At 39.3% G+C, this 23,335-nt stretch overlaps 1 protein-coding gene across 12 annotated transcripts in view; it reads left to right on the top strand.

The window, feature by feature from the left end:
- LOC122202021 (lipase member J-like) overlaps nucleotides 1–23,335 on the top strand; it is a 36,823-nt gene that overhangs the window by 70 nt on the left and 13,418 nt on the right. For 3 of the 12 annotated variants that reach the window (XM_042908144.1, XM_042908142.1, XM_042908150.1), the window contains exons 2-6: nucleotides 796–911; nucleotides 13,041–13,152; nucleotides 13,739–13,856; nucleotides 21,300–21,498; nucleotides 22,164–22,273. In XM_042908144.1, the coding sequence (XP_042764078.1) occupies nucleotides 835–911; nucleotides 13,041–13,152; nucleotides 13,739–13,856; nucleotides 21,300–21,498; nucleotides 22,164–22,273 (616 nt within the window). In that variant the 5' untranslated portion in view covers nucleotides 796–834. Of the gene's footprint in view, nucleotides 1–8; nucleotides 541–795; nucleotides 912–6,045; nucleotides 6,130–13,040; nucleotides 13,153–13,738; nucleotides 13,857–21,299; nucleotides 21,499–22,163; nucleotides 22,274–23,335 lie in introns of those variants that run through there. The other 9 variants (XM_042908148.1, XM_042908146.1, XM_042908152.1 and 6 more) reach the window with 7 other exon arrangements.

Genomic DNA, 23,335 nt, shown 5'->3' on the forward strand with positions numbered 1-23,335 from the left:
TAATTCAGTGGGGGCAATTTCAGTGTTGAAAATACTTTCTCAGGGAGTGCTTTTTTATGATATGACTACAATAATAGAAAAATATCATGCCAATCAGCAAAGGATATCTACCAGTGTGATGCAGAGCTCCACCTGTTTTCAGTTAACCGTGTTATAGATGGCCTAAAATCAAGAGAGCCTCCTAGGGTTATTTTAAGATCAGGAGTTCAAGAGATTTCCATACGAGTCACTGACACAAATTTAACCAAAAAAAAAACTGGACAAGGCTATTCAAAGTATCTAGAAAATAATTTTACAGAATCAAGGGAAGGGGGCTTAGAATTTTCCTTGGATTTAAGCTCATTATGAGTTAATATAAGAAAGCTGTCAAGACAAAAAATAAATATAAATGAATTATAGCTGCAGAGCAAGACAGGTGATAGTCCCACACTATTTAGACTAGCCAGATCACATTTAAAATACTGTGTTCAGGGCTGGAACCCGGATTTTAAGAGGATCATTCAGAAACTGGTATCATTCCAAAGAAAGGTGTCCAGGATGGTAAGCAAAATTGAAATGAACTTATTTGAATAGGTAAGAAGGCTAGAAATTTCTAGCCTGGAGAAAACTTCAGGAAAACATGAGAGTTATCTTCAAATATGGAAAAGATCTTAAGAGAGACACATAATTAGATATATCGGTATACTAAAATCAATTGATGAAACTATAAGAAAATAGATTCTGGCTTAACGCAAAGAACATATGTAAGGAATGATTTTAAGTAGATACATCTAAAAATGGAAAAAATTTCCTCAGGAAGTAGCTCTCCCAACTGGGGAAGCCTGCTAAACCTGGATGAGCACAATAGGGGGGATATTGCAAAAGGAGTCGAAGCATTGGGTGGGACAGCAATCGTCAAACTGCACACACGCGTAAGTAAAGGCAGATTTTCTAAATGGTAGTCATAATTTTAAAGAAGTCGTTTTCCACATTCTCAACTGCTGAAAGTACTTTCCGCTAATATATCTGTAAAAGCCTTTGTGGTCTAGCACATTCTCCTTTCCTACCATACGTTCACGATCGCTGCTTGCTAATTTTACAAAAGAAATCTCAAGATTCACCCACCGCCATGAAACGTTAAAGAATTCTGAATTTAACTACATATTTACCTTACCAGTCAGTTTTATAGTTTCATGTGATTTCCTGTTTCTTAGTATCATCCTTTCATCTCACTGCGAAGAAGCCTCTTTAATGTTTTTTACAAGACCCATTTGGTGGTGATAAACTACAGTTTTCACTTGTCTGGCAAACTATGTTCCCTTCAATTTTGAAAGGCAACTTTGCTGTGTTGAATATTCTCGGTTGGTGGGTTTCTTTCTCTTCCTTCCTTCCTTCCTTCCTTCCTTCCTTTCCTTCTTTCTTTCTTTCTTCTTTCTCTTTCTTTCAGCATTTTGAATATACATATCATGCCACTCCCTCTGACCTGCAAAGTCTCTGCTGAAAAACTTGCTGATAGTCTTATGAAGTTCCATTGTAGATAACAAGTCATTTTCTCTTAATATTTTAAGATTCTCTCCTTGTCTTCAACTCCAGACAATTTGGTTATAATGTGCCTTGGTGTGGGTCTTTCGAGATTCATCTCCTTTGTTAGTTTCTTGGCTTCCTGGATCTGAATGCCTGTTTCTTTCCTTAGATTAGGTAAATTTACAGCTGTTATTATTATTACTATTATTATCATTATTATTTTAATAAGCTTTCTACCCATTTCTCTCTTTCTTCTCCTGGGAACTGTATAATGTGTATATTGGTCCATTTGTGAATGTCCCATAAACCCTTCAACTGTCTTCAATCTTTTTCGTTCTTTTTTCTTTTTGCTCCTCTGCTTAAATGAATCCCACTGCTCTGTGGTTAGTGAAGACTAATCTTTCACTCCACTTGATCTAGCCTGCTATTGAAACTCTCAACTGAATTTTTCAGTTCAGTCATTTTATTCTTCAGTTCTGTGATTTCTGTTTGGTACTTTTTAATAGTTTCTATCTCTTCGTTGAAATTCTCGCTTTGTTCATGCATTGTTCTCCTGATCGTGGGGAGGAGCTTTTATGACTGTTATTTGAACTATCAGGTTAAGTACTGATCCCCATTTCGGGAAGATCTGTTTCTGGAGTTTTATCTCTTTCTTTGGTTTGGAACACATCCCTGTGTTTCTTCATTTTCCTTGACTCTCTCTCTTGGGTCCTGTGCATCAGATGAGATAGCTACCTCTCCTAGTCTTGACAGAGTGGTCTCATTATAGGAGATGAACCTTGTCAGTCATCCCAGCCTACTCGTGAATGTCTTTTGCGATTACCCAACCCACCTTATTTGTTCTTAGTGACTCCGAGTAGTTGGAACCGTGCCCAGACCATCAGTGTCCTAAGAGCAGTCAGTGCCCCGATACAAGCCAGCCCATCAGGCCGCCACTGGGAAAGTATGTATTTAGGCCCCTTCTAGGGAGACACTTGTAGGTGGGCATTTTTGCTTGCTTCCTCTGCACTCAGCCTGGGTGTATGGGGGAGAAGAGGGCTGCTCTTGACCCCATTAAGAACTTCTTCGTTTGCTACAGCCCTGCGGGATCTTTAAAGGTAAGCCCCATTTGTTATCAGAGCCAAGGAATCAGGGGCCGGTCCCCTCAAGAGGCAGCCACAAAATCTGGGGTGCTAGATGTGTTCCTGTTCCCTCCAGGGAGACACTGACAACTTGGAGTGGGCTAGAGAGAAAGGGTAGAGGAAGTGTCCTTAGGCTTCCGTGATCTCTGGGGAGGATGGCAGTCAGCCCCTAGATGTGTGCTAAATTAGAAGCCTGACCCTCCTGCGGCAGCGTTTGAAATAGACCTTTGTTAGGGAAAGACTGAGAGATGGGCCTTTTTTGCCTACTTCCTCTGTATCGAGCCCCAGGGTGATCTATCTGGCAAATGCTCACACCTGCCCATACTGCTCCTTTATTTGCTATGGTCCTGGCGGTCTCAAGGATGGATGCAAGCTTTACTGGCTTTCAGACTTGGGTGTTCGGGGTAAGCATCCTTCAAGTGTGTGACTTAAAAGTTGGGGCCCTAGATGTGGTGTCCAAATCCTGTGATCCTCAGGGAGAAGCTGGGAGTTTGAGGATGCCCTCCCAGTTGTGTGGTGTTGTACAAGAGTGTGTCTCAGCCTTTCCTACCAGTTTTGATGTGGTACCACGTCCTCCTTTGCCCAGTGTATAGTCGCTGCTCAGCTAGTTTCCGGATTTCTTTCAGCAAGAATTGTTCCGTGTGTAGCTGTCTGTTCAGGGTGTCCGTGGGAGGAGGGGCACTTAGGAGCCTCGTATGTTGTCATCTTTAAAGATGGCGCAAGTCATTACGGGTACGTAACTCAAGATTTCACAGTTAAGTGACATTGTTTAGCAAAAGTCCTTCCATTCATGTCTATTAAGCGAGTATCTAAGCAGTTATACGTTTTCCCTAAGCACCGTTTTAATTACATCCTACACATTTAGAAACGATACAAAGAACCAGCTTTTGGTTTCATTGCCTTTTCTCTATTTTTCTTTCCTTTCTTTTCATTGATTCCTATTTTAATCATTATTATTGATTTCCTTCTGCTAATGTTAAGTTTAATTTGCTTTCTCCCCCTCTAGTTCCTTTAAGGTTAAACTTCAGTTAAACTGATTTTTCTTACCTTTCTTATTTTCTCGCATGAACGGTCATGGCTGTAAACTTTCTTCTAAATGCTGTTTAGGTGTAGCCCACAAATTTTGCTGTGTTGTATTTTCATTTTCAGTTCGTTCAAAACAGTTTTAAATTTTGCTCTTCTTTGACCTGCAGGTTATTTAGAAATGTGTTATTTAATTTCCAACTATTTGAGTACTTTCTAGGATATGGTCTTATTATTGGTTGTGAGTTCAGCTTTGTTATGGCTCAAGAACTTTGTATGAATTCTATTCCTTTAGACTTAGGTCTTGTCTATGGGCCAGAATCTTGGTGACTGTTTCTTGAATGGTGGAGAAGAATATATATTCTGCTATTGTTGTGTAGAATGCTATATATATGTCAATTAAGTCAGGTTATTTATAGTATTTTTTAGGTTTTCTATATCCTTACTAATTTTTGTCTACTCATTCTACTATTTACCAAAAAAGGACGGTTGAATTCTGCAAATATAATTGCAAAATTGTCTGTTTCTCCTTTCAGGCCTATAAAATATTTGCTTTATATATGTAAGGCTGTGTTGTTAGGTATATAGACATTTAGGATTGTTATGTCTTCTTGGAGAATTGACTCCATACTGTTATGTAACCTCCCTTTTTATCCATAATGATATTCCTTATTCTGAGTCAACTTTATTTGCAAAATTTTTTAATGTTTACTTATTTTTGAGAGAGAGACAGAGTGCAACCAGGGGAGGGGCAGAGAGAGAGGGAGACACAGAATCAGAAGCAGGCTCCAGGCTCTGAGCTGTCAGCACAGAGCCCAACGTGGGCCTTGACCCCACTAACTGTGAGATCATGACCTGAGCCGAAGTCAGACGCTTAAGTGACTGAGCCACCCAGGCTTCCCTAAGTCAACTTTATTTGAAATTAACATAATTAGTCCAGCTTTCTTGGGCATATTTTTCTCTATACTTTTTTTTAACCTAAGTATCTGAAGTTAACATAAATTTCTTGTAGAGAACACACAGTTTAGTCTTGCTTTTTTTAAAATTTAACTTGACAGTCTCTGTCTTTAACCAGTATAATTATACTATTTGCATATAAAGTGATTAGTGATTAAAATATACCATGTTGCTACCATATTTATTTTTCTTTTATCTCTCTCTATTTTTTTTTTTTTTTTTTTTTTTACTTCTCTGGGTTTAACTGAGCATTTACTATTATTCCATGTTATCTCCTTTATTGGCTTATTATTTACCCTTAAAACATTTTTGGTAATTTCCCTAGGGTTTACAATATACATGTTGAAATAATCTTAGCCCGTCCTCAAACTATATTATGCTTTCTATCACATGGCTTGAGTAAGAAATGGACAACTTGCTCATGTTTTCCATAGGGATAAATCTTTGAAACATAGCAATACTTTTTTTTTTTTTTTTTAGTGTTTATTTATTTTTCAGAGAGATTGTGCACACATAAGCAAGAGAGGGGCACAGAGAGAGAGACACACAGAATACAAAGCAAGCTTCAGGCTCTGAGCTGTCAGCACAGAGCCCGACACGGGGCTCGAACTCATGAACTGTGAGACCATGACCTGAGCTGAAGTCAGATGCTTAACTGACTGAGCCACCCAGGCACCCCAAAAGCTAGCAATACTTTTAAGACTGTTGTTTCTATATCTGAACTGCTTTATACCATTCAGAGACTATTTACAACTCATTGCTGTTACTGCAGTAACTGCCAGAACGAAGAACAGAAGTCTGTTTCAGGCTTTCAAGAGAATTAGAATCATGTTTTAATAATTTTAATATTTTTTTAACTGAAGCTAGCACTCTACCCCTAACGACCACCGTAGATGTATTCTCATTTTTGTGAATGTGTTTAGAGTAGCATAAATGCATAAATGTGGAAAGGTAGCTTTAAAAATGAGATTGCACTGAACTTAAATGTTCTCATATTATTTCTTCTTCTAGAACAATACTCTTTTGGGGGGGGGCATCCTTGTGACTCTGTTTAGCAACTTTTGCTCAAAGGAACACAATTTAGGATTGACTACTTTGAAGACACGTACATTAGACACCTAAAATCAATGAGAGAGACAGGGATGGCATAATGTTTTTCATTGTTCTGTTGTATATCTAGAGTCAAACCAATCATTTCAATACCAGAAGCTGAAGAAAAATAACCCTCAAGTCAGCTTTCAGGAAATTATATTTAGTCATAGATGAGTGTTACTAATAAGGCAGATTTTTGGTAACTTCACATTTTGTTTAAGTACTTTGGCTAACTTGGTGATAATCTTTAAAAAAATGTTATTTAAAATCTTGGTTGCCTTGAATTTTAGTGTTCTTGTACAAAACCCAATTTTCTGTTCTACTTTCATCTTTATAAATCTTGTAAAAGTTTGCCCCTAAACAGAGCAAAGCACCAATGATTGGTCCATGGAAAAGTAGTTCACCAGGCAGCTAGCATGGAAGGACAATTACGGTGAGTGACTTAAATTAACGTATTAATGGTAATCAGCTGTGTCAGGTACAAGGTTTACAGGAAAAACATTTTATTTTAGTAGGAATAGCTAATTTTATAATATCTGTGTGACTTTAATAGTGATCCATTATATTCAGGGGCACCTGGGTTGTGTCCAACTTCGGCTCAGGTCGTGATTTTGCCATCTGCGAGTTCAAGCCCTGCATCGGGCTCTGTGCGGACAGCTCACAGCCTGGAGCCTGTTTCGGATTCTGTGTCTCCCTCTCTCTCTGCCCCTCCCCCACTCACGCTCTGTTTCTCTCCCTCTCAAAAATAAACATTAAAAAATATGGTAATCTGTTATATCCAGATTATCATTTCAACATGCAAGTATTATAAAATTATTGAGATATTTTACATTACTTTTTGTATTAAGCCCTTAAAATCCGGAGTGTAATTTACTCCTATAAAAACGTGTCAATTCAGGAGCTAAATTTTCTACCAGACATACGTGATCTGTGTCTCGATTTCATAAAATGTATTCTTAAAAGAGTAGTTTCACATATCCGGGGTGTTCCGAACATATCTCAAAGTTGTTTATTACCTGAATTGACTACCAATAAATCCTTTTCCTTGTACCTTTGCATCTACTTTGACAATTTTTAAAAAGTTTTTAGAAGAATTAATTTGACTTTGGAGTAGTTTATCAATTTGAAAACTACATCTGTCCCAAGTTAAGTTCATTTGAAAGCCCATGTTAATTACTATTATTCATATCAAATTCAAATTAGAGTTTAAAAGCAACTCTAAATTTATCAATATCACACAAAGTGTTCTTTCAATTTTTTTGTAGCTAATTTATATACTGCTATTGGTTAGAAATAAAATACACATATTGATTCATGTTAGGAAAGTGTGAAATCATTCTTATTGATATGCATTATGGAAAGCTTCCACATAAACATAATTTATGGCACCTTAATAAGGTAATAAATGAGCTTTTTTTTCCAGCATGATATTGATGAAAAAAAGTTAAGTTACACCACTATCATTTTCTTCTCCGATATTTGGCAAATACTGCTTTTGTTTCAGGACAGTCTTGAATTAGAGTCGACAATACATTTATTCTTTTAAAAATCTCCCATGACTCAATGAATGAGCTCTGGTGAAGAACACAAGACACTCTGTCTTCTGTTTCTCTCGAGAGTTTCATAATCTGATCATCATTCTTAGCATTTGCATATACATATTGAGTGATTTTGATAACTGCATCCTTAACCCTTTTTGTAAAATACATATTTTTCAATATGTATTGCACAGTGGAATGAAACAATAGGCGAAATATTAGTCTCTTGGGTTACAAATTCTGATAAGAGGAACCAAGTTGAAAGTTTCACACTTTCTGATTTCAAAACTTATGACAAAGCGTTAATAATCTTTGTGCCACCAGCATAAACACTGACACATACCAATGGAATAGAATAGAGAACCAGAAATAGTCCCTGCATATATGGTGAAATGACTCGCAAGAAGAATGCCAAGACCTTTCATGAGGAAGAGAACAGCCTTTCAACGGAAAGTGTTGAGATAACTGGATATCCATGCACAAAAAAAATGAAGTTGGACCTTTACCTTATACCATGTACACAAATTAATTCAGATTGTATCAAAGACTGAAACGTAAGCACTAACATGATAAAACTCTTAAATGAAAACACAAGGGGAAAACTTCATGACATTGGATCTAGAGATGCTTTCCTATAGATGACACCAAAAGCACAGACAACAAACGAAAAAATGGACAAGTTGGATTTCATCAAATTTTAAAACAACACCATCGACACAGTGAAAAGGCGATGTATGGAATGGGAAGACATATTTGCAAATCACCTGTCTGAGAACAGATTGATCTCTAAAATATGTGAGGAATTCTTAAGACTCACAACAAAAAATAAAAACAAGCAACCTGAATACAAAACGGGCAAAGGACTCAAATAGATATGTGTCCAAAGAAGATATGTAAACGGCCAATGAGCACATGGAAACAGGTACTCAACATCACTAGTCACTAGAGAAATGCCAGTCAGAATCACGGGATTCCACTTTTCACCTATTGAAATGGTCATTATAAACACACACGCACGCGCCTGTGCACACGCAAACACACACACACACACACACACACACACACACACACACTAACAAGTGTCATTGTGGAGGTGGAGAATTTGAACCCTTGTGCGTTGCTAGTATGTATGTAAAATGGTCTAGGCACTATGGAAAAGGCTATGGCAATTTCTCAAAAAAAGTAAACATAGAATTAAAATATGTTATGGGTTGAATGTTTGTGACCCCTCAAATTCAGACATTAAACCCTTAACCACTACAGTGATAGTACTTGGAGACAGGGTCTTTGGGGGAATACTTAGACCCATTAGATTAGGTCATGAAGGTAAGGCCTTCTGTAAAGGATTAGTGGCCTTACAAGAAGAAGAGAGCAAGCTCTCTCTGCTGCATGGGGACATAGTGAGAAGGTGAGAGCAGGAAGTCAGGAAGAGAGTCGTCACCAGAAACTTACCATAGTGCTAGCCTGACCTTGGACTTCCAGCCTCCAGAGGTCTAAGAAAATCAATGTTTGACCAAAAGGCAACCTATTGAGTGGGAGACGATATTTGCAAACGATATATGATGAGAGGTTAATATCCAAAATACATAAAGAACTTATACAACTCAACACTGAAAAAACAAACGACATGACTTAAAAATGGGCAGAGGATCTAAATAGACTATTTTTCCAGAGAAGACACACATATGGCAACAGGCACATGAAAAGATACTCAACGTCACTAATCATCAGGGAAAGGCAAATCAAAACCACAAGATATCACCTTACCCCTGTTGGATGGCTAAAATCAAAAACCATAAAGTAACGAGTGGTGGTAAAGATATGGAGAAAAAGTAACCCTCATGCACTGTCGGTGGGAAGGTGAATTAGTGTAGCCACCACGGAAAACGGAATGGAGGTTCCTCAAAAAATTAAAAATAGAAATACTCTATGACCCAGTAATTGCACCACTGGGTATTTACCCAAAGAAAATGAAAACACTAATTCGAAAAGATAAATGCACCCTTATGTTTATGGCAGCATTAAAATTCTAATAAATCTGTATTTCTGAAATAAGATAGCTGGAGCCCTGTCTATTGTGACAGAAACTAATTTTTTTTTCATATCTAGCTGAAATTACTTAAGAAACGTGAAAGATTTTTAAGCATTTGCACTATGTCTTTGATTTTTTACGAGTCACAAACTGACACTTCTTTGTAGAGCTACAAGGCCTCCGACACAAAATTATCCGAAATATTAACCGCAGTGTCTCTCCCATTGCACAACTCATCTAAAACTAAAGAAAAGTACATGAAATCTTCAAATTTTGAATCAACTGATTTTTATATTCTTAGAAAGTTCTTGTATATATGGGCAATTGTTTGGTGGCTTTATTGAAGATCTTCAACTTGCAAAATATTATTTTTAGACTTTTCCTTTTAATTTAGTAACAACATTTCTCCAACTATAATCATTTTTGTTTAGCAGCTCACCATCTAAAAATGGTTTTCTTTTCTTTTCTTTTTTTTTTTTTTTTTTTGGTGTGTGTGTGTGTGCAAGAATCCAAAGCATTTTACAGAAGTCTAAATTTACAAGCTCAGATTCTGTTAAAGAGGGAAATGTTTTTTGGACAGAAAAAACTTCTGATTTCATGGATTCTTTTTTGACATTTGTGTAGAAACTCCTTATCAAATTCACTACGTGTTTGCTGAAAATGTCTCTCAACATTGTTTACGATCTTTAATATTTCTTTATTAGAAGGAAGGAAACCTTTTCATTTTGCTCTGTCGTGCCAAATTACATTTGCCATTCATTTTGAAAATGGAGACACAGTCTCGTTCCAGTCTTATTTTTCCCTTTACTGATCTGGCGTAATACCAGCTTCTGCACTGTCACTCAATTTTGCATCACTAACGTGCTGTCATTTTATTTTAAAAAGTGTCAGGGCACCTGGGTGGCTCAGTTGATTAAGCGTCCGACTTTTGCTCAGGTCATGATCTCATGGTTCGTGGGTTCGAGCCCCATGTTGGGCTCTGTGCTGACAGCTCGGAACCTGGAACTCGCATTTAGCAGAAAAAAATTTCACAGCTTTAGTTTATAAACTAAAAATAATTCAAATGACATTAAAATTTTAGTTCCTACATTTCAAGTGCTCAATAGCCACATATTGAACAGCAGAGATCTAGATTTTAGTGAACTTTTTCATCACTTGTTTTGTACAATTGATAAATCACTGTAAACACCAAATAAAGTCAGTAATTCAATTCAGTCGAAACATACACCATTGGTGGTTGTTAGAAGTCTCAACAACCATATGCCAAAGGTCCATCCTTCTCCTGCATTTTATTGGGATAAAAATACCAACATTTGGGGAAATAAGGATAAAAGTTGGGTCACCGTAAGTCCACTTGTCTAGAACAGTCTACTTTATGCCCGTTTCCCAAGTCCGTTACTAATATCATTCCGTTTTCAAAAAGTTTTCATTTGGGATGATAGATTTGCACTTGTTCTAGACTAATGCAAAGTACTTTAAAATCAGTATGTATGGTAAGCTTCAAATTCCGGAGACAGCCCATGAGGACAGAGAACCAAATAGACTTGCCATCTCACTAACACTTTCCCAAGAACACCCCCAAGGAGGAACATCTAGATTGTGACTACAAATGTTATAAATGTTTTGCTTATGCACTTAAATTAGCAGATTTCTGTCTCTTCTTTGGTAGAAAAAGCTTTATTATGTTTTAAAGTCTGCCTTCTGCCCTTACTAAAGAGCACTGATATTATACCAAATATAACACAAATCTAGACCAAAAGGGGAGAAGTCCAGTTTCCATAAGTTAACGCTTTCGATCAGAAAATGCGTCTTAGACTTTTCCAAAGAAGACCTAACAGATGGCTAACAGACACATGAAAAGATGTTCACCATCGCTCACCATCAGGGAAATACAAATCAAAACCACATTGAGATACCACCTCACACCGGTCAGAGTGGCCAAAATAAATGACTCAGGCAACAACAGATGTTGGGGAAGACGTGGAGAAAGGGCAACCCTCTTGCTCTGGTGGTGGGAATGCAAACTGGTGCAGTCACTCTGGAAAACAGTGTGGAGGTTCCTCAGAAAATTAAAAATAGAATTACCCTATGACCCAGCAATAGCACTACTGGGAATTTATCCAAAGGATATAGGAGTGCCATTTTGAAGGGGCACATGCACCCCACTGTTTATAGCAGCACTATCAACAATAGCCAAGTTATGGAAAGAGCCCAAATGTCCATCAGCGGATGAATGGATAAAGAAGATGTGGTATGTATATGCAATGGATGTGATGAAAAAGAATGATATCTGGCCATTTGCAATAGTGTGGATGGAATTGGAGGGTATTATGCTAAGTGAAATAAGTCAGTCAGAGAAAGACAGATATCATATGTTTTCACTCAAATGTGGAATTTGACAGAAGACCATAGGGAAAGGGAAGGAAACATAAGTTACAAACAGAGAGGGAGGCCAACCATATAAGAGACGCTTAAATGCAGAGAGCAAACTGAGGGTTGACGGGAGTGGGAGGTTTGGGAGTGGGAATGGGTGATGGGCATTGAGGAGGGCACTAGTTAGGATGAGCACTGGGTGTTGTATGTAAGTGATGTATCACAGGAATCTACTCCTGAAGCCAAGACTACACTGTATACGCTGTATATTAGCTAACTTGACAATAAATTATATTTTAAAAAAGCAACATTGTAATGCTAAAAAAATAAAATACATCTTAAAAATAAATGTAGTTTAAAACTTTCAAGTCTAGATAATTTGTAGCAAGTTGTTAAATTATTGCACTGGAACTAGGCTAACAAACATATAAGAAAGACATAGCAATTATTTGCACATAAATTATTTTCCTAAGTTGCTGGTAATAGTTTGTTCTCTTAAGTGAGGAAGTCTAACACACAGTAAATGTTAGCTATGGTATTATACTAACAAATAATTGTTATTTGACTGGTATTATACTAACAAAGCGTCATATCCCATTTATCAAATTGAAGTTTTATGACGACCCTGAGAAGGAGGTATTATTCACATTTTATAGGTAGGGAAACTGATGCTCAAAGAGGTTAAGTAACTTCCTTTAAGTCACATAGCTTGTGAGTGGCAAAGCCAGACCTATGAACTCTGCAAAATGTCCTTCCAGGTACAGTGCCTGGCTTATTGTAGAAGGTTCGTGAGATCCATAAGTCATGCTTTTGGGAGAGAATGTGGGCAGTGACCTCGGTGGCTCCCTGGTTTCTTATTCTAGAAAGAACTTAAGAGTCCTGGTTTCCCAGAATTTAGGATACTCAAAACAAGCATTTCTGTATGCAGTAAAATCTAGATGCTGAGAGTCTGGATGGAAGTTGAGTTATCCAATCTTCCTAATCTCCTCACCCGTCCTCCTGCCCTCCCCAAAACCCAGCAACCTTTAAACACACTTTAAATAAGTGTTAGCCTGGTAAAAATATCATTACATCCTTAATTCAGCTATCAATGAACTTGTAGTATATGATAAAGTTTTTGGAACTGGGCTAGGCAATTCTATGATGGAGACTTCAAAGAGGGGGTTTGCGCTACAAAATAGGGTGGCTGGAAAAGCATGGGTTTGAGAATGAAGCGGGAACGAATCTGAATCTTGACGGCCAAGAACACCCTGTATCTTTAGACAACTTACTTAATTTTTCAGACCTTCAACTTTCTTACCTGAAACTGGTAATATTCCTTAACTCACAGAATTATTCAAATAGTCAAATGTTATTACTTGTTGCAATTTTAATAGTATTAATGTCTCCTTTGGTATGTAGATCCCAAATGTGGTACCTTTTCAAAGTGATGTCTTTCATTTTAATTCTTGGGACTACTCATGGTGCCTTTCGATCCCGAAGATCTGTAAACCCTGAAGCAAACATGAATATCGTAAGCTGCTAGGAAATAAATGCTAAGTTGCCAAAATAACAGGGAATACTACTCTTTCTGTAATTTGGGGGTGCTTTTATTTTAATAGATCTGCAGTCAAATTTATATCCTTGCATTCGTATATTTTGATATGAGTCAGGCCATAGTCCCCATTTACTGTTCTGTAGCTTTAGCCTTATTTTGTCCCTGGATGAAAATATATATAAATATGTATGGAGGACTTACAAATTCTCTTTTGTATACACGCATAAACATACAAATTTCAGACCTAAGCTTACCTATGAGCATAGACATACAAACATCGTTGAATAAACATATATTTTTAAATTGTATCTGGTTGAGTAAAAGCATGACTGATTAGTAGTTAGAAAAAAATAATGTATGTATAAGACTGATGAATACAATGTATAACACCTTGGTAGGTGTTCTATAAATATCTATCACTGAAGGCATCAATGAACTAGTGAAAAAAATAGTCCTAATGTTGAGACAGTATGAAGGTCCATTATTACATTAATAGGTTAGATTGTTATCACATTACATTAACAGACCAACATACTAAAAGGTTTCCTTTTTCTTTATCTAGAGCCAAATTATTTCCTATTGGGGCTACCCAGGTGAAGTGCATGATGTTGTAACTGAAGATGGTTATATCCTTGGCCTTTATAGAATTCCTTATGGGAAGGCAAACAATGACAATTCAGGTAATATTCAATTGAGAACACATTGGTGACTTTCTGGGACCTGAGATTCTTCACTTTGCCACTTCTTTTCAGTAAGTTTAGGACAAGAAAAGGATTTAAAGATTAAGTGCACCGAAAACTTCGCATACAAGTCTCTACATGCCTCAAAAAGAGAATGTGATTCTCCACTGGTTTCCGGTTCACAGAGGGTTTTGTTGTGTGTGTTTTTTTTTAATGTTTATTTATTGTTGAGAGAGAGAGAGCAGAGAACAGGCAGAGAGAGACAGAGACACAGAATCTGAAGCAGGCTTCAGGCTCTGAGCTGTCAGCACAGAGCCTGATATGGGGCTGGACCTCTTGACCCGTGAGATCATGAACTGACCCAAAGTCCAATGCTTAACCAACTGGGCCACCCAGGAGCCTCTGGAATGGTTTTAGAGTGCGGTGGAACACAAATTGTTCCACGTTTTCTTTGTGGATCACTCTACTCATACGTGTTGATTCACTACAAGTTCTTTGTTTCATGAGGGGTTAGAAATGTAACAGGGTAACATTATTCTGTAGGTTTGAAAAATGGCTGGTAAAAATTTCCTTCCTCGTCTTTCGGCTCTTGTCTACTAATAGCAAAGAGATCAAGTTGGTAATAGCCTCATGGTTCTTTACTCCAACATTACAGTACATCACTATCAGCAAGTGAGGTGAAAACATAAAGCACTAAAATTTGTCACGAGGATTATAATTCTGTATCGGCCACTTATGAGCAGAATATGTAACAGATTACTTCTGCTTATTCATCTAATTGCTCAAATAAAAACCAACCTGTTTGGGGCTGCCTTGGTGGCCCAGCCGGTTAAGCGTCTGACTTTTGATTTTGGCTCAGGTCATGATCTCCTGGTTTGTTGGTTTGAGCCCTGCATCGGGCTCTGTGCAGACAGCTCAGAGCTTGGTGCCGCTTTGGATTCTGTGTCTCCCTCTCCCTCTGTCCCTCCTCCTCTCATGCTCTGTCTCTCTCTCTCTCTCTCAAAAATAAATAAACATTAAAGATAATTTAAAAAACAACAATCAGCCTTTTTTTTTTCTTTCCTCTTTAGATTTTCTTCCTGAAAGGAATGTTTCTCATATTATAGAATACCATCTCAAGTTCTCATTTTGAACATTAAAGTACATTTCAGAGAAGATATTAATTTGAAACCACCTCGACCAATGTAATTTGGGATCCTTATAAAGGTCACAGCTACTGGACAGAAAATATTCACATAGATTTAACATAATCATAGTGATCACTTTTGAGGGTATGATCTAATTTCACGAATACTGTAATAAAATGTTCAAAGGGAATCTAAAAATACAGTAAGGGCTTTAGAGTTGTCTAGAAGCAGGGCCAGAGACAGAGATTCAGGTGCATGTGATTCATTGCTGGTCTACCGTCAGGAGAAGGTCCTGTGGAAATCAGGGGAGGGCAGGGGAAGGAGCTAAGGAAGGATGGGACTCAGCTAAGTCCAGATGCAATCTGATCTCAGAGAGCTCGTAGGTCCGTGAACTGACTACCAAAGTGGTCCCGCCTTGAAGTTAGGGAATTAGCCCAACTCTCCATGTTGCCACACCTTTGCCTGAAGGCTACTCATAGAAATAGATATAATCTCCTGCGTGAGGCAACTGCCACTTGCCCGGGGCCAATCCTACAGAGAAAGGGGCAATAATGAACACTCAGAAAGTAAAACCCACAGCAACTAGAAGAATGGTCCCCCTGCTTAGTAAAGGAAATCTAGATGGGGCACCAAAATAACAGAGTGCACCCCTTGTGTTACTAGATCTGTCTGTTTTTCACATTAAGTTTATTTCATCCCGGTACAGGTTTTGCAGGATTTTGGAAGGTCCGAATTTCTGGGAAAACTTACAAGAGGAGGGAGAGGGAAAGAAATTATGGCATCTGCTTTTGCAGGTGACCCTAAGGCCATGACTGGTACTTATACATTCCCAACTGTATTACCCAGTGTCGATTCCCCTCCCTCTGAGCTGTCTTCCCTGATGTGGCCATCCAGGTCCTCATCCCTAAGGGCTACTGTGTCCATAACAGGTCACAGCTGCAGTATTTACACACTTACAGGTGAGACAAGGCATGGGAGTAACAACAAAAGATATCCCAGTGAATCACATGAATACCAAATGTATTTTTCTATCCTCATTCTGCATCAGAAGCCCTACCACCTCATGATGATCAGGACCCATTACTCCTGCCCATGTAGTAATTCTTTTCCTTGCCCCCAAGTCTTCCAACACTAGAAGCCCAAAGTGACCAGGTGGCAGTCATAGCTTTCTTCTTTCTTTTCTTTTCTCTTTTTTTTTCTTTTTTTCTTTTCTTTTCTTTTCCTTTCTTTTCTTTCTTTTCTTTTCTTTTTTCTTTTCTTTCTTTTCTTTTCTTTTTTCTTTTCTTTTCTTTCTTTTCTTTTCTTTCTTTCTTTTCTTTTTTCTTTTCTTTCTTTTCTCTTCTTTTCTTTCTTTTCTTTTTTCTTTTTTCTTTTCTTTTCTTTTCCTTTTCTTTCTTTTCTTTTCTCTTTTCTTTTCTTTCTTTTCTTTCTTTCCTTTTCTTTTTTCTTTCCTTTTCTTTTCTTTCTTTTCTCTTCTCTTCTTTCTTTTCTTTCTTTTCTCTTCTTTTCTTTCTTTTCTTTTTTCTTTTCTTTTCTTTTTTCTTTTCTTTCTTTTCTCTTCTTTTCTTTCTTTTCTTTTCTTTTTTCTTTTCTTTTCTTTTCTTTTCTTTTTTCTTTTTTTTTCTTTCTTTTCTCTTCTTTTCTTTCTTTTCTTTTCTCTTCTTTTTTCTTTTCTTTTCTTTAGATGTTTACTTCATGAGCTAGTGGGAGTGTTTTCTGCCTTAAACCAGGGCCTCTAGATCTGAAGAGCCTTAAATTGTGAGGACAGAAAGTGCAAACCCCTGAGTGAGTTACTGGGTATTAGTGTGACACCTAATCCCTTATTTCTCAGATTCATGTGTTCTACCAATTAGGGGAAGCAGCACTATGTTCTGGGCGTTTGTTTAAGGTATATAATGAGTCCTGAAGGATCGCACCCGTGCTTACAGGACTTCATCTCCCAGCTGGCTTCTCTACCGGGGTGTTGTTTCATTGCTCTGCGAGGTTAACAGCCTCGTGAGGGTTGTCATGTGGTAAAACCAGTGGCCTTCTAATGAACGCACCCTCTTTGACCTGGAGTGAATTCCTTTATTCAAAGTAATGTCATGAGGGGTTCCATATTTGCAGACCAGACATTCCATGAACTCTTGAACAGTAGTGCTGGGTGTGGTTCTGTGTGGTAAGAAAGGTAAATCATAGCAGAAACAGATACCAGTCCTAGTCATAGTGAACTGCGGCCCTTTCTAGGAGAGAAAGGGTCTGATGTACACAACTGGCCTCCAAGTGGCTGGTTTGGTCTTTTCAGGGGGTGCTACTGTGTAAGATCTCCTTTGCAGACAGGTTAGACATACTGCCCGGGCAGTAGCTAGATCTGCTTTGGTGAGGGGCCCACATTGGGGGGCCAGTTTAGTCTACATCTCTGTCTTCATGGGCCTTCCTTTTGTGAGCCCCCTGCATAGCACTGGGATGGCCAAGACCAATGTCCAGCTGACATCTGCTGGTTGAGTCATCCTATGCGCTTTTGGTTGGCTAGTGTGCCCTGGGAAGTACTTGTTTCCCTCCCTGTGCCCTGACCCCCCGACTGAGACACTTCTGTAAGGCTCTTTCCAATCTTTTCTGTGAAGTTCATGTAGGGTTCATGGGATGGAGCTCATAGGATGATATGGACTTTCCCCGTTTCGACTGTACCCTGTCCTTCACACCCTGTCCTGTCCTTGGAGCCAGAGAACTGGCCTTCACTAATTCTTCAATTATTCTTCCCAAACTATTCATATTGGGCATCCCCCATGAAGAAGGACTATGTCTCCTCTTTCCCTGTAAGCACCTGTTACTCCTCAGATTTGGGGCCAGATTTTTGCTCTGTGAATCAGCTCCCTGATATGTATATTATATATATATATATATATATATATATATATATATATATCAGGGATATATATATTTATATATATATATAAATACACATATATAATTATATATATAATATATAATTATAATATAATTATAATATATAATATATTATATATTATATATATTATATATAATACACACATATATATTATATATATTTATATTATATATGTGTGTATATATATACATATATATAAAAGCAATATTTTTTCCAGTTTATTATACATCCCAAAATGGAAATAGAAGTTCTCCACTTCTGAGCTTTTGAATTTTGCTGATGTCCTCACCAGAGTATTTTTTTCAACCTGGTAGGTGTTCTATCCTGTGGGCTCTCCCAAGGCATGCTAAATCAGTTGGTGGGTGTTCTTTTCTCATTCAATAGATTAGCTTCCGTATCTTTTCCGCCACAGTCTGCTTTCTTATTCTGGAATTGTCTAAGCTTCTGAGAAACCCTGGCAGAGTATGAGGACTGACCCCTGGAACCACTGCGGCTGTGTTAAATCTTGTATCGTAGGAATGCACTCACGCATGAACAAACTCTCCCTTATCCAGCATATACGTATGTATATGTTTCCTTTCTATCTAACATTTAGGCGGACTCTTCCAACTTCTGCGGTCATATGCGTATTAGCCAGATTTTGTAGCTCTCTTAGCCTACAATCTCACCTCTCCCTCAGCAGACCCAACACGCTCCAGTCCAGCCACTGGGGACCTCAACCAGTGCTGGTGATGGAGCATCCAGGAAGGCACTGGGGAGGATCTTCAGGAGGAGAAGACCTGTTCTGAAAGATAAGTCAGAGGGGGCATTATGCTCCAACAAAGAGGAGTGGGTTCAGGGAACCCTGAGATGTAAGCTTCCAAAGTTCTCATTCAGACAGTCTCAGAGTCCTAGTTCCCTATCAAAGCCCCAAATATGACATAGATTCTTTCCAGCACTGACAGTTCAACCTTCCCGAAGTCCCACTCTCCTGGCAATTAGTTCATGACCATGATTCTGGTAGAAATCAGTTTGCCCTCTGACTGTAGACGACGAGGTGTTGAAATGCCACTGAAAAGGTCTTAGGACTTGCACCCTTTGCTTTGAAGTGGTGAGTGATTGCCCGGGTCTGCAATTTTCTCTCTTTAAAACACCACTGGCACTCAACAACAGCCGCCCGCTTCCCCAGACCTCATAATTCCATTTCCTCTGTGCTTCCTCACTGTCACAGATACTGAGCAAGCCAGTCACCCCTTTCCTGTATCGGCACAGGAAACATGAATATCTTGGCCAGTGGGCTAAGCGCCACAACATCCAGTGTTCTTTCAGTCTCTACCTACAATCAGTGACGTGTCCTCATTGTCGGCCAGCCAGCAAGGAAACCAACTCCACAACCCCGTCCTTAAATGTCTACTTCCTGGGTCACTTTCAGTAGTACGTCCAGGTCAGGTTCCCTAGAAACAGAGCCTGTGGCAGGGATTTGAGGGTATGTGATTTATTGAGGGGAATCTCAGGGAAAAGGAGATAGGAGAAGCAGAAGAGAACAGAGGATGGGGCCCCTGGGTTTCTAAATGGTTAAGCGTCTGACTTCAGCTCAGGTCATGATCTTGTGGTTCGTGAGTTCAAGCCCCGCATCGGGCTCTGTGCTGACAGCTCAGAGCCTGGAGCCTGCTTCGGATTCTGGGTCTCCCTCTCTCTCTGCCCCTCCCTTGCTCATAATCTTTCTTTCAGAAATAAATAAACATTAAAAACAATTTTCTTCATAAATAACTTTTAAAAAAGAAGATTGCAGAGGAAGGAGTTAAGCAAATATGTGGTCTCGCCTGGAGTCTAGCCTCCCCCCTGTCCCTTGGGGTGATATACAACACGAAGTACATCAGAGTCGGTCCAACCCAGAAGCAAGGGACTCAGCTCTCTGTACCTTTGTGTCAGTTGCTTGAGAAGGTGGCCTCCTTCCTCCTCTGGTGTGGGAGCTCCCTTTCAGCCAACACTGTACGTTCTCAGCCTCCCCCGAGAAGGGGCAGCCAGGTACAACTTGGTAACACGATAGCTGGCGGGCGCAAACATCAGCCTGGTCAGTGGGTCTGTGCGGGGCGCCCACAGCATTGGGGCAGTAGACGCTAATGATGCGGATTATGCGTAAATCACAACTCGGGGCTTAACAAAGTTACTCGTGAGCACATTTAACATTACTCAAAAAGTGTTATTTCCCAAAAAGCTTGCAAGCACAATCAGAGTTCTGGGAACTCCGTTAGGTAACTAGCACAGTGGTTCTAATGATAACACATATATTGAATATGTCTGTGAAAATGTGATTATAAAGTCATCTTACGAAATGGAAGAGTGGGAAAATCATATACAATATAATATTTTATGCAATATGCTATTTAAAATGGATATGAGTGCTCCCATCACTCTTAGATATTTGAATAATCCTTAAAAGTTTATATATTTAGGGGCATCTGGGTGGCTCAGTCGGTTAAGCATCTGACTATTTCAGCTCTGGTCATGATCTCACTGCTCATGAGTTCGAGCCCTGTATCAGGCTCTGCACTGACAGCACGGGACCTACTGGGGATTCTCTCTCTCCCTCTCTCTCTGCCCCTACTCCCCTTGCATGCATTCTCCCTCTCTCTCTCTCTCTCTCTCTCTCAAAATAAATAGACTTTGAAAAAAGTTGATGTATTTAAATGAGACACGGCCTAATTATGCACTTGGTCATTTGAAAAATATCCATTAGTAAACTAAGGTGTTTAAACTAATGTGTTTAGGGGCACCTGGGTGGCTCAGTCGGTTAAGCGTCCGACTTCAGCTCAGGTCACGATCTCGCGGTCCGGTCCGTGAGTTAGAGCCCCGCATCAGGCTCTGGGCTGATGGCTCAGAGCCTGGAGCCTGCTTCCGATTCTGTGTCTCCCTCTCTCTCTGTCCCTCCCCCATTCATGCTCTGTCTCTCTCTGTCCCCAAAATAAATAAACGTTAAAAAATAAAAATTAAAAAAATAAACTAATGTGTTTAACACATTATATCTCTGACATATATCTCTATATCTCTGACATAGAATGGGACTAAACATTAATAATTTACCCTATTTCTACAATATAAAATTAAACAAATTTTTTTAATCTCCAAACTGTCATGTATTAAAAGATTGAATTTCCCATGAGCTAGTTACACAGATATTATAAAATTTATTAAAAAATTTTTTTAATCTTTATTTATTTTCGAGAGAGAGACAGAGTGTGAGCTGGGGAAGGAGCAGAGAGAGGGAAACACAGAATCCGAAGCAGGCTCCAGGCTCCGGGCTGTCAGCCCAGAGCCCGACGCAGGGCTGGAACTCACTGACTGCGAGATCATGACCTGAGCCGAAGTCGGGCGCTTAACCAACTGAGGCACCCAGGCGCCCAGATATTATAAAATTTAAAAAGAAATTCTCTGCATCTTTTTTTCCAGCTCAGAAACTTGTCGTCTACTTGCAACATGGCTTGTTGACATCTGGCAGCAGTTGGGTTTCCAACCTTCCCAACAACAGCCTGGGTTTCATTCTGGCAGATGCCGGCTATGACGTGTGGCTGGGGAACAGCCGAGGAACTACGTGGTCCAGGAAACACCTGTACCTGAAAACGAACTCCAAAGAATTCTGGGCCTTCAGGTACCAATAAACTCAAATAATGTTTCCTTTTGTTTGATAAGCGTATCGAACGTTTGGTTTGGTTTTTAAATGAAATGAATTAGAATGCGGCTCTTCTCTCAGTCAGGTCTCTTAACAGACCATCAACATGGATGCAAATTTTGGCTTGAAAATTAAAGAGTGCTTGTCTGATTTTAAGTGTGTTTCTCCTTTTTCAGTAGTGACCTTCCTTGGCCAACCCCACCCTTCCTTCAACCATTCTTTTGCTCCATTACACTTAGTGTATCTCCCTGTACATAGAATACACGAACACCCTCTTTATAAGACTATCTTAGGGAGGGGCGCCTGGGTGGCTCAATCGGTTGGGCATCCGACTTCGGCTCAGGTCATGATCTTGCTGTCCATGAGTTCGAGCCCCGTGTCGGGCTCTGTGCTGCCAGCTCAGAGCCTGGAGCCTGCTTCAGATTCTGTGTCTTCCTCTCTTCTCTGCCCCTCCCCACTCATGCTCTGTCTCTCTATCTCTCAAAAATACCTAAACATTAAAAAAAAATTTTTTTTTAAAGACTATCTTGGGGCTATTTTATTTCCTTGACTTTGTGTTCTCACGGAAGTTTGTGTTAACAGCCTGTTAGTAGCAAGGGAATTTCAATGTTCTTTTTTCTTTTTTTGTCTTTTTTTTTTTGTAGTTTTGATGAAATGGCTAAATACGACCTCCCCGCCTCCATTGACTTCATTGTGAAGCACACGGGACAAAAGGAAATATTTTACGTGGGCCATTCCCAGGGCACCACTATCGGTATGGTCCTAATGTTCCTTAAGGACTCTTGTAGGGTCTGCAGGCATCCTTCTCCAGGGTGTGGGTGAACTTCCAGAGCTGCGAGGGAAGTAAAGGAGAGCCAGAGGCAGGAATGCCACAGCAGCGCCTGGCAGCTTCCCCCCCCTTCCCTTCTACCTTATCTTCTCTAGTCACAAAGAATGGATTGTCAACAACACGTTGTTTGCGGTTTTGTTGGTTTCCAAGGGTAGGAAAGTTGGCTATCCATCTCGAGATCATGACTACCTCTTGTGCTACAAATAGAAATGTCATACCTACTCTTATTGTTTAAATGTAGCAAAGGACTTTGGGAGGGAGAGACTTGAAAGGGAAGTTTATGTTTATGCATTCAGGGTGGATGAGACTTAAGATGTGCACAAGGGCGAGGAAGGTCATCACATGTTCAAAGACGACTAGAAAAGAGCTGCCCACAGCTCATGGCCGTCATACTTATGGCTCAGGCGTAACAGCTTCACTTTCAGGAAAACAAATACATTCCCTAAGACCTAACATAATTCTCTTACGTGGTATGCTAAACTTTTTTACTTTCACCCTTTCCACTTTGGAAGTTACAAAGGCCATTTTATGATAGAAGCCAATATTGACTGAGTCTGTTCTAGGCTGAAAATTATCATTTTCTTATGAGAGTAATCCATTTCCCGCTTTAAAAAATGTGTTGAGTAACACTCTAATCCCATTTTCCATAGATCTGTTCTCTGATGTTAGTTAGCCATGTGTCAGTTATCCGGAACCAGGAATCTTGGAAAATCATGAAATAAGAAGCAAGTGGGCTACGTGTTAGAGCTTATTGACTCATACTATGACATATAATTCTTTGGTTATTTGCCTTCTCAGAACTCAGAAAACAGAAAAGCTATAAAAAATTTTTTTTTCAACGTTTTTTATTTATTTTTGGGACAGAGAGAGACAGAGCATGAACGGGGGAGGGGCAGAGAGAGAGGGAGACACAGAATCGGAAACAGGCTCCAGGCTCCGAGCCATCAGTCCAGAGCCTGACGCGGGGCTCGAACTCACAGACCGCAA

Source organism: Panthera leo, chromosome D2 (genome assembly GCF_018350215.1).
Source record: "Panthera leo isolate Ple1 chromosome D2, P.leo_Ple1_pat1.1, whole genome shotgun sequence".
In the NCBI taxonomy this organism is placed as follows: Eukaryota; Metazoa; Chordata; class Mammalia; order Carnivora; family Felidae; genus Panthera; species Panthera leo.